Below are 12225 nucleotides of genomic sequence, written 5' to 3'. Positions count from 1 at the left end.
TACCATTGTTTCAGGACAACACAGAGTGCAGTTCCAGCATCATGTTACGGACTACATAGCAGCAATACCTCTGCAGCATGAATTGTGACAGCAGTCAACAGCCACACGGGATTTGTTGCTTCACACTTCCAGCGTTTTCACGACTTGTTCTGCGCCTCTGCGGAGAGTTTTTCTGTCCCAGTCATGTTCAACTGTGGACAGTTCAGGAATATTATACTTGTTGTCTGTTGGTTAGAGTGAGGGGTTTGTCTATGTGTGAGACTCGCACACTGGGACTTTTAGTTTTTCAGTGGTGATCAGGGAGGTTTAGGTAATTTTACGCACAGCATTTTTGGATTTCTTTTTTTTTCTTTTTTTTTTCTTTGAGCAATAAGTTTACACCTGGATGGCAGAGGAAATGCTCACCGACCCCTTTCCTGATCTAAAGGATTTGGAAAATAAGACTGGGAGGAAAATACCGGAGAGTCTTCTGAGTTGGATGAGAGATGCTGCGGAGTGCGAGGACAGCTGGAGGTCTGAAGTGGCAGAGAGAGGAGACCAGAGCTCTGCTTGTGACAGTTTTATTGACAAAATTAACAATTTAAAACAAGAGATGGTAAATATGCCTGTGGTGTTTCTCTAATGTGTATCGCATGCATGTTTCTAAATAGAATTTGTCTCCTGTCTGTCTCATGGGCTTACGCCACAACTTGCACAACTTGTTTCAGCAATCCGCGCTCTGTTTATCCTGCTGACATATCTGCACTGATGTGTAGAAATGTCAAATGCCTTAATTCTGTCCTCAACCACTTCACCTGCTCGTATTTTATTTGTAATGACAGACATTGTCACCTGTCACCTCACCACTCCCCTCCGGTGTCTGCTCGCTCATTTCACCTTGTTCACTATGCACATTCTGACTGGATTCCTCTGCTGTTGCCCTTCAACATCAGCTTCTTCACTCATACCATTCATATCTGATGAGGGTAGGCACATCAAACACTGGGCATCATAAATGCAATGATATTTAAAGCATGCATGCACTGAAACACCTCTCTTATCTCTCGCACATACCTGAGATGCAAAAACACACGGCTGTTGTTATATTTGCACTTGCATCAGTTTGATCCAGGCTAATTCATTGCTGTTTCCTCAGAGGTGGCTCCGTTCTGCTGATGTGAGGATTCTGCGCCAGCTGGTGGCTGTTCACGAAGGCATTGAGGCCATGCGCTGGCTGATGGAGGAGCGAGGGACCCTAACCAGTCGTGGCAGCAGCTTAACGGGCAGCCTGAGTAGTCTTGCCACTGTGGATGAGCACGGACTCTCAATGTCACCCTACAGGTACACTTGGCAATTGTCTGTCCTCAAGATTTGACAACAAAGATGCATTTTGTTTTTATATCTTAACCAAAATTAAATATGGTGATCCTTCATTATCTCCTGTAACCTTAGCATTGCAGTGCAATAAATGCTAAATCACACTGTATTTTACATTTTAGTTGTGACATGTCATGGATGCAAGTGGAAGATAGCAACAAGTTAAAATGCACTACATATATGAACATTTAAAGCACTTTTCCATTTAGGATACCATGCCACAAATGGTCAAGCAGAACACCCTCTAATCCCAATGTTGTTAGTTGGATTTCTATTTATGCCTGTCCATGTGTTGAAGTGTCCAAAATTGTGCTAGTTTAACACACACCTGGTTAAATATTTCTACTGTCGCTCCCACAGAGAAAGCCCAAGTCCAATCTGTGATCAGGATTTGACTGAAGCCAAAGATGAAGAATCAGCAGATCAACAACTATCTCATTCAGACAGTGATAATTCAAATCACCAGAGATATCTTGACATGCTGAGGTTGAAGTCCAATGAAACGAGAAATGCAATTCTCTCCAGATCCAAACAAGATCAGTTATCATTTAGTCCTTCTAAGAATTTGAATATCGCTAATTTACCAAAGCCAGAACAACAGGACTCAGTTTCAGCAGCACTGAAAAACATCAAAGATGATGCCAACGTCGTCAAAAGAGCTCTGCTCAGGTCCAGCAGATCGAGAAGAGAACAAGAAGATACTGCTACTTATACCCCTACACAGGAATCTGGAGAGTCACATACTGTGCCCGAAAGTCAGGACAGTTGCGCAACATCTCAGACTATTGAGGAGGAAGATATTGCACAATGTAAAGAAGAGCTTTTGCTGGGCTACGATGCTCAGTGGTGTTGGGTGGAGTCTCAGGATGATGTAACATTTTTATGATTTCCTAAAAACATGATTACATCTGGGGTTTTTGGTTTGATTTATTTCTCAACCACCAACTTCCAACACGACAGTGGGACTCAAAATGCACTTTAAAGCGCTTTAATGCGTCCTTGAGCAGGCTTTCTTATTGCTGAGTGATTCATGTGATACATGTGTGCCTTTTTGTACCTTGCCAGCGCTATCAGAATGTAAACGTTGCACACTGAATATATAAAAAAGCTCTATCAACTCTTATGATATGGTAGTTGTGTTACGAAACTGATTTTTAGTAATCTTAAGGTTAAGATTGTCTTTTGGGAGATTTATTTACCTTTTATTAGAATATAATAATTATTTGACTGTCTGTTCTTTATTTTTTTTTGTATAAATATAAAGAAACATATTTTTTATAATTATTCTACATATTTTTTCACATAACTTTGTAATTTGGTGCACGTGTATATATGATGCAAAATAAAATGATATTGAAGAGAATGTCATAGTTTTGATTAAAGTTGTGATTGGATAATGAGCTTTAATGTGTTTGTTATAATAAACAAAGCAGTAAATGCTTTATATTGTCTTTGAATATGCACCAATCACTCATGAGGAGACTTAGGGGATAACTGGAAATGCAAAGGAGGCACCTGTTTTGGGATTCCAGTGTTTGCGTCTCTGATTCTGTTTTTTCCGACGGTCTTGAATGCGGCGCCTGATGACCGACGTGACGTCACATATTTACATCCAGATCCGGAAGTGTCGTGCAGCGACTCCTGAATGTGACGGCTCAGGTACACACGGAAAGATGTGATGATTTGGACACTTGAAAGGGAAACATGGAAGTTCGTTTTCTACGTGGTGTCATTTTGGTCGTCCTGTCAGCTTGGACTTTGGGAGACGGTGAGTTTGGCGAAGGATGAACGGTGGTGTGTTAGCACGTTTGCTAACAGTAGAGGTTTCTGCTTCGAAGTTAACACGAATCGACACGGTTGCACATTTGGCCCTCTGTCGCCTTTACACATGAGTTTGAAGGTGAAAGTGTGTGTTCACAGGGTCACACAATCACCAATGATTATTATTAATTAACTAGGGAAATATCAGTACGTGGCTGTCATGGTTTCTTTATGAAAGTTCAGACTTGATATCAGTGTGGCTGTGTTTGTTCCGGTGTATTGGATGAACTGGTTCCTCTGTTAACTGATGACCGAAGCGGCTAGTAACCGCAGGTATTGAAAAGGGACTCACAAAAGATACGAAACTTCTAAACTTTATTGTTAATGCAGTTAAACTGCGTTCGCCAGGATGGTGACGGCTTTCTATCAGATCTTGAACATCTGCTTTTACTAGCTACAACACGGGATGCTAAAGTAAGTCGGTCACCAGTTAACAGGGCAACTACGTAATCTTTAACACCGGTTTGTGTTTCTTTTCATGTGTGGCGAGCTAATCTAACATTAGATATCTCTAATTGTGTTCCTCAAGTGTGTCATTTATTCAAAACATGTCCAATATTTAATATAAAGTTCACAGTCTACACAATATTCATAGTGTGATGTAGCTTTCCTTCCTGTAGAACTACCCATTGGTCATTATATTATTTGTTCTATATTTATGAGATAATAATGTGAATTAAAAACTGAGTGCAGCATTTTCAACTTTTGTCATGTTGTTAAAAAAAAAACAACCAATAAATATTGTTTTTAAGACTGACACAACATACTCAAACTCATTTTGATACAATTTAAATCTTCATCCTGTTTGGTAAAGATCAGATTTTTCCAGTTCAGATTATTTTTTTCCACATTGTTCTTTGATACATTAAAGAATTTGATAAAATTTTTTAATTGATCATATTGGTACCATATTTGAAATACTTTTCTTGAAAGTACAGTTTTCATTTAAATATGGAATGTTTCAGTGTCTCAAAAATAAAATAATGATAATTTCTTTCTGAATAATTTAGTCATCACCCAAAAGCTGTCAAAGCTGATAAATTAGTGACTTTCATCGACTGTCATTTGCTACAATGTCTCAAACCGCTTGAACATTTAAAGGCGAGTAGCCCCCTTTTTCAGTTGTTAAGAGAAAAATTCCAGTATCGCACAAACATGGAAATAATAATAGTAAGTAATCTTATTGTTGAAGGTGAAATAAAGACAATACGTTCTTTTTGGTTTTACAGCCTGCAATGGTGAAATATCAAAATGTTAGCTAAACACTGTAGATCCACAAGGCAGGACCATGTGAGCAGCTTGGTCCTGTGGGTGATGAAACCTGTATCACAGTTCACCTCGCCTCATTTCTGTCAGTGGAGTAATAAAAACACCGTATTATAGTTATTAGTTTTGTATCACTTTGAATACTAGTGCTTCAACACAATCCCAAAACACTTCCAAGTATGTAATATTTTCTTATTTCTTTATTTAAAAGGGTACAGTGCGATTTCATAAAACACATGGTTACACATGGTTAAAAAAGCCAGAATTAGCCAGAAGTCTAGTTTTCATCTGTAGTCCCCTGGCCATGATGTAAAAAGGCAATAAAATGCATCTACAATAAAATGAGGCAAACAGTAAAATACATATACAAACACTTGCTGTACAATTAAGAAAATACAACATAACAGTTGATCACAAAATCAAAACATCACAACAGGCTTATCTTTTAGTGTTGGCAACTGTATGTGTTGATAGGCCACAATATGAAACCTTCTGGAATAATAATGATGGTTACAGGAGGATTTAGAAGTATTTGTCTGTGCCATACACTGGATAACATGGGAATAGAAAAAAAAACCTAATTCAAGATGGTCAGTGAGTTGCTTGTCTCATAGCAAGAATGTCCTGAGTTCAAATCCAGACCATGGTTTCTGGAGTGTTTCTAGGTTTCTCCAGATTCCTGCCACAGTCCAAGATCATGCATGTTTGGTTAACCGGGGACCCACTTGAATGTTGTTTTCGTCTTTTCTTAGTAACGTTACCTGTTTCCCACTACAGATGGGGCGGTGACATTTGTTTCTGAACTCTCCTCCAAACCCGCTCAGAAGTTGTCCAAGTATGGATGGTATGGCAACGTGAGACTGCAGAGGTTTCAGATACCAGAGGAGACGGCTGTTGCTCGCTGGCTGTTCTCTGTGACGAAGGGCTCCAACTTTTACTGTGGGCAGCACAATGTCACCATGTAAGGAAGGTCCTCGTGAACATTTGCACCCATTTTCCATCCAATCTATTTTGATTCTCAATTTTTACTTCGTTTCCATTTGTAATTCCTGCAGTTTTCTCAAATTTCTTCCCTTTGATTCAATTATTATCTCTGTTTAAATTTCATTTGTAGTCATATTCGATGGGGCTCTCCTCCAGTCATAAATCCAACCGGGTCCATGTTTCCCAATGCAACACTGTGGAACTCCTGTTTGTCTCTGGCACTCCCGGTGACATCACAGAGCTCCACAACTTATAACTTGTCTGACCCGGCTCCAGGCGACTGGTTCGTTGCTGCTCACTTGCCAGAAGATGATGGCCGCATTGAGCAGAAGGTTTGTATTGAGCTGCAAATGCTGAACACTTTTAAGGCTCATACTTAGCCAAGATACTTTCTGAGTTTTCTGTGTGTTGTAGTTGTAAATTCCCATTTGAGCCCAGCCTGTTTCTAGGCAGCCGCGTGCAGGTGGATTACTTTGTTATGTAAAGATGCTGAGCCACATTCTTGGACATTGTTTTTCTTGCAGAGTCACAGCTGCTAGTTTTACTCTTTTGACCAAAGTCTACCCTGGGGGAAAAAAGCTTCTTTGTTTTTTTGTTTTTTTTTAATCCTTAATTATATAAATAATTTTTGTGTGTGCAACTCTGTGTCTTTTGTCTAAATTCTAATCATTTAACTCTGTAAACTGCACTGATTTTCAAAGAGATATGTACACCAGAATATCACCACGTAATATTTGTTTTGTGTGTCTGTCTAGGGCTTTCCGTCCTGTTCCTTTTTCTTCCAGCCTCAGTTATCAATCAGAAGAGCAGTGGACACCCCCATATTACAGCAGGGCATGTTCCTCACACAGACAGCTGCCCCGGACAATCCTGCACGCCTTAAGTAAGAAGTGTCACTTTTTGTTCCCGCACTGCTGCTGCTGTTGTTGTACATGGAATTCATTAGTCTTTTGCTTCAGATTGCATGTTCCAGAGTTTGCCTCCTCTCTCTCGGTGTCGGTGTCTGGCTGCTCATCAGAAGAGGGAGCAGGGAGCGGAAAGTGTTCGCTGGTCCTCCGGCTCGGCTCGGCCTCGCTGCAGCAGGGCCCGGTGACGGTGAACTGCTCGGGGACCGGCTGCTCGGCAGCGCTCTCTAACCCGCCTTGGGACACGTGGTTGCGAGTTGTTGTGGAGAGCAACCAAGTCAACCGCACTGTGACCTTCAATGTTGCTTCTAATTACACAGGTGAGCAGAGAAGCACGCATCGCAAAATCAGGTTTCACCCAGACTTATGTTCAATGATGGTGAAACGCAAAATATGAAGAAAAAAATATGAGTGGGATTTATGCTTTTCAACTTCAGGAGAAAAGTTAGTTTAATATACTGGTTGAGGACATTTTGTTTAAATAATTTAAGTGCAATTATTTCTATATGTGAAGATATTATCTTCAACATTTAAACTTGATTAATGATGAAAAAAAAGGATTTACTTCTGATATACATGTTTCAATCTGTGTCTAATCTATTTCCTTTCTTTCTCATTGCTCATCCCTCAGTGGGATGTAAGCCACAAAGCGTAGGCCTTAAAGCAGATGATGACATCAACATTCTCCGTGGCAACAGCAGCTTCCCCAACTCGTCGTCGGCTGGAAACGGCTCCGTGGGCCCAGAGGGACTCGCCTCCATCAATGAATCAGCATCACTGATGACTCCGCTGCCGGCGTCAGCGTGTGTGTGGAGTTTCCCTGTGCTGTACGAGGAGGTGGACGTGCTCTCGCTCCGGTACACCCCCGTCAATGGACCAAACGTCAGCGTTACAAACACGCACCCCACACTGCTCGCCTACCCCCTACCCACGCAAGCCGCCGGTGGCACGCTCAACCTGCAGCTCACACTCAACACTGTGAGTAACGCCCAGTCAATCTTGCACTCCTTCAACATCAGCAGTTAGAGTTGAGAGTTCTCGTTGTTTTGCTATAATGCTGGCGTTTTGTGTTGTGAACGTGTAGACTAATTCAACACTGGGGAACAGCAGCAGTGTGGTTGCTTGTCTCTCCCCCTGGGCTCCAGTCCTCCAACTCAATCACTCCCAGCCCTGCCGAACAGGTAAAGTACTGCTGACTCACACACAGGAAGGAAGACATGGGATGTTTTTTGTTACATTTTAACCGGATATAATTATTGAGTATTTAAAAAAAAAAATTGGGATATTTAGTCTTCAGTTTTCTCAAGCAGCTGTGATTTTAGAATAGAATAGAAAATATTTTCCCTGAGGGGGAAATTCTTCAGATTGATTGTCAAATATAGATGTAAATACTTATTTTACCCCACATCTCATTTTGTTTATCTGTAAAGGTAATTGGCACATTTAAAATTTGTATTGTTGATCAATACGTAACTTGTGCTTTATGTTCTATTTATATAGGGAACCTGCCCAAAGGGATTTATCTAATGTAAGTTAATCTACTAAAAAAATAAAAAAGATTGCTTTTGGCAGGTTCCCTTAAGAAAACAAATACTTTGCTAATTTATTCAAATGTATCATCTGTCTCCTGCCATTTAAACTGTAACCCGTGGTGATGATAATTGAATGACTCAACCTGTGCTTCAAAACTTGACCGGAGATATTTTGAAAAGCAAAAAGAACTTAAAACCACTGATTGACCCACAGCTTTGTTTGGAGGTTATGGTGTCATTGTGAACGTCAGCGTTCCTAAAGAGGTGATCAGGCTGCCTTTTCCTCAATCAACAACATGGTACCTCACACTGCAGCTCTTATGCAACAGGTAAGGCTCACGTGCACCTTGTAGAAGTTCTAGAAATGTCTTTATACTCCACTATAACTTTATACTGTATACAAAAGTACATGCATACAACACAGATAACCGAATGTGTTCACCTGGATTTTGCCTCCGTGTTTCTTCCAGCAGTGACTGTGGCAACGCGACAGTTGTGTCCGTGGTCCCGGAGGTGTTTATCAGTGCCTGTGTGGAGGACTGTGGGACCTATGGAGAATGTAGACTGCTGAGATCCTACAGCTACCTATATGCGTCTTGTGTCTGCAAGGCTGGTGCGACATGGACACGCAACACATTTATTCAGGAAAACCATCGCATAAATGCCTACTTCCTTTCAGCTAAATTCACAATATTATCTCCGCCAGTCATTTATTAAATGTTTGCAGTGACGCAGATCAGTTACCCCCCTCCCTCCCCCCGTGTCTGCAGGCTGGAGCGGTTGGGGCTGCACCGATGATTCCACGGCTCAGTCGTACGGTCAGCAGCTGATCGCAACTCTGCTGCTCACACTGAGCAACCTGTCTTTCCTGCCCGCCATCGTGGTGGCCGTCAAGAGCTGCTACATCACCGAGGCCTCCGTCTACCTCTTCACCATGTTCTTCTCCACGGTAATGCACACGGAGCCACCGTCTCTAAATGTAGCCTATGCATGCAGTGGCACACTCCGACAGGAATGTTTTCTGCTGCTTGTTTTTTGCAGTTCTACCACGCCTGTGACCAGCCGGGTGTGGCGGTGCTGTGCATCATGGACTACGATGCCCTCCAGTACTGTGACTTCCTGGGCTCGATCTGCTCCATCTGGGTCACCATCCTGTGCATGGCTCGCCTCAAAGACGTCTTCAAATATGTGAGACACTCATTTCTATTGTCCTGCTTTTTGGAGGTGGGGTTTTTTTTTTTCTCCCCGTCTTTTTTTTCCCACCAGCTTATGTGTGTTCACTGTGTTTTTCTTGCTGTGTTATGTGTGTGTAGACTCTGTTTATGCTCGGAGCTCTGCTGATAGCCATGTCCATGCAGCTCGACCGCAAAGGCCTGTGGAACCTGCTGGGCCCTATTCTCTGTGCCATCATGTTCATGGTCATTGCCTGGGTGAGAGAAGCACCTGCTTTTTCCTGTAACGCGCTCTAATGGAGTCTATGGCGGCGTTCTGGGTCGGTACAGATGAATATCGCAACAATTTTTGTTCACAGGTGTATCGGGGGGTCCGTAGACGTCACTGTTACCCACCTTCTTGGCGACGCTGGGTCTTCTACCTGATCCCCGGGGCAATCTGCGCCTTAATCGGCGTTTGTTTATACATTTTTGCCGAGACAGAGGACAACTATTACTACACACACTCACTGTGGCACATCCTGGTGGCCAGCTGTGTGGTGTTCCTGCTGCCACCGAAACAGAAGACAAGGGAGGATTTGGGCTGGAGTCAAGGCTGGAGCCTAAACTGGAGTTGGAGCTGGAGACCTCGTGTTTGTGGGTATACACTCTGTCAGAACGGCAAAGACGAACTCTACACTGTCACATAGCTGATTTACAGCAGCTCCCAGTGTTCTACGTGTGTCGGCAGGAAGGTTTAAACAGCACTGGCAGTCGAACACTACAAACAGGCACAAGCTGCCTGCCAGAATTTTCCCACACTTTCAGGAATCCGACTCTCGAAAGTGTCTGAAAAGCTTAAATGACGTATTTCAGAAGCAGAGATATTCATATATTCTCATCAGGTCTACAAGTTTCTTTTCCACTGTTCCAATAATTGTGAACGTTTTTTTTGTCTATTTTAATAGCAATATATTCTAAATCAGATTTTAATAGCAAACTTTTGGACCTCCCTCACCAAATGGAAAAACAGTCCAAAGTGAACCTTAGAGACCTCCGCAGAGACGCACTGCAGCAGCTCAGGTGACAACATCATACTCTTCAGGTAACAGACCTCCTGACCTTTCACCTCAAGAGCAGTTGGTGCATATTATGTATGTACATATTTCACGAGAATAGGAAATTACTGTGTAAATTATTTATGAAGAATAGCACTTTGTGGACCACTTTAAATCTTTTTATTCAGTCTGTATGAAATTTTACCCACCACCAGTGAAACGCTCCTTATTCCTCTACCCATGCATATGAAGATCGGTTTAAGCTTCTGATTCATTGTAAAAGTCATTTTTATACGGTCTGCTTTAAGGAGGACCTTTTTATTCTCTCGTTGTAATGAACATAATAATATTGCTTTCCTTTCTCAAATGTGGACAAAATGTGAGACCAAGAGATGAACGACCTGCAGCAATCAACTCTGAGCAAGAGCTGAAATTAAAACGAGGCTGGTGTCGAATTACAACTACTCACTGACTCAAGTCAAAAGACTCACCGTAGAGGATTTTGTTGAAATTCAAGAATTGAAGACTCATTTTATAGATGTACAGCTTTTTCAGTGCATTTACACAATCGTGGTTTTCAAAGAGAAATCAATGCAATCTAATGACGAGTCCCCTTGCCATTGTTTCATCATCACATGTTTTATGCCTTTTTATATTGTCATTGACAGCCTCAGTTACCGATAACATTTTGTGCCATGCAAGCCTCATTCTACTCTACATACAGTGCAATATCTGTAATCTGTAATCATTTGTTTGGTGGCTTTTGGAGAGAAGAAAGACTTTCTGAAACCTGATTTCCTTATGCAGATATTCTCCTGGGCTTTGTTGTCATTGACATTGCCCTTTTAATGTTCCTCTGTGTGTGTCTGTCGGTGGTGGTTTCTCCTTCAGTACTCCACTACAGCCTTCAGTGAAGCGTGGATGTGAATATGAACCTTGATAATCTGGGGTGCACGCACTTAAACAATTCTGTTTCTACCCTCAATCACTTCCAAGCACTTTTATGATTGCAGATTTAGTGTAAATATCTTGTGTGTATGAATCGACACTCAAACGAATGTATATTGACACTTCCCTGTCTGGTGCCTCCTCTTTCATCCGTCTCTCTGTGAGTGAAAGTGTGTGAATGTGTGTGACCCTACTGTACATTTTCCTTATTTTGTTCTGCACTGGGCTTTTAATTTGTGGTGTTTCTTTTCGAGTGTCACACACTGTAACAATTGTTTTTATCGGGATGTTGCACATATTGAAATGGAATGTTTCTTACTGTCGCACGGGCATTGCCTTCCTTTCCTTAATTGTTGGAACTTCACGTGTACAATTCCATTTAGTTTGTTTTCACATTGAAGTGGGAGTATTGAAAAGGTGTTTTTCAACTGCAACGGACTGTAGCTCACATTGTAAGGATGGAATAAATACTGTGTCCAACTCTGCTGGATAATTCTGTTTCAGTCTGATCAAAATGAAAATTGCATTTATACTACCCAAAAATAAATCAGTTGCATAAGAAGAAACATTTTATTGAATTGGTCTTTATTGATTTGTGCACAGACATAGTTTCAGTCTCTTTTCTCTCGGACACATCACACACACAAACACAGATACTTACACACCAGAACATGGGTGGGGAATCGAGGGAAGCAGATTACTATAATCCTTGCGTGCGTGCGTGTCCACATATATCTTGTATTCATTAGTAAATTTGATGGTCCTACAAAGCTGACACATCACTCAACCTCAGGCTTAAGTGCTGTGGGATGTGAGGATAAGAAGTGTGAGGCATTCAAATGCTTGGTTATGATTTTCACAGATAAGCGTCACACTTTTATGGCATGTGGGGAGGGGTTACAAATCCGGTTGGAAAGGGAATTTAGCATTCAATATTGGATTTCTTGCTGGTTCGACTGCGAAGAAAGCTGTAGTTTTGTGTCTGTTTTCACTATCATCCTCAGAAATGCAGTCGTCTTATGCTTTTTCCTCCTGTACAATGTCATGTAACCTTGTTGCCAATAGCCTTTCTTTGCTGTTTCTCATTTTAAATAACTTTGTTGCCGTCCTGCTGAGATAAAATATTTTTATAGCAGTGCTCAGCACTCTCAATTACACTGCAGCCATGGAGGGTTTGGATTAGTGGTTGTTGCAGCATCAGTGC

The 12225-nt window shown here is 41.6% G+C and overlaps 2 protein-coding genes across 2 annotated transcripts; both read left to right on the top strand.

Annotated features, from left to right (window-relative positions):
* Positions 1-206: 206 nt before the first annotated feature.
* Positions 207-2361, top strand: LOC308135050 (uncharacterized protein). Its single transcript, XM_080502924.1, has 3 exons — positions 207-595; positions 1136-1320; positions 1717-2361. Exons 1-3 carry the CDS (start codon positions 386-388, stop codon positions 2240-2242), a joined length of 921 nt encoding a protein of 306 aa, XP_080359050.1. The 5' UTR covers positions 207-385; the 3' UTR covers positions 2243-2361.
* Positions 2362-2982: 621 nt separating this feature from the next.
* On the top strand, positions 2983-11571 carry pgap6 (post-glycosylphosphatidylinositol attachment to proteins 6). Its single transcript, XM_080503969.1, has 13 exons — positions 2983-3124; positions 5221-5404; positions 5558-5759; positions 6183-6310; positions 6387-6652; positions 6964-7310; positions 7417-7513; positions 8079-8193; positions 8335-8477; positions 8635-8813; positions 8906-9052; positions 9178-9294; positions 9396-11571. Exons 1-13 carry the CDS (start codon positions 3061-3063, stop codon positions 9723-9725), a joined length of 2319 nt encoding a protein of 772 aa, XP_080360095.1. The 5' UTR covers positions 2983-3060; the 3' UTR covers positions 9726-11571.
* Positions 11572-12225: the final 654 nt, after the last annotated feature.

This window comes from Blennius ocellaris (assembly GCF_963422515.1).
Source record: "Blennius ocellaris genome assembly, chromosome: 10".
Classification (NCBI taxonomy): Eukaryota; Metazoa; Chordata; class Actinopteri; order Blenniiformes; family Blenniidae; genus Blennius; species Blennius ocellaris.
Note: the sequence above shows the minus strand (reverse complement) of the source record. Positions and strands in the feature narration are given on the sequence as shown.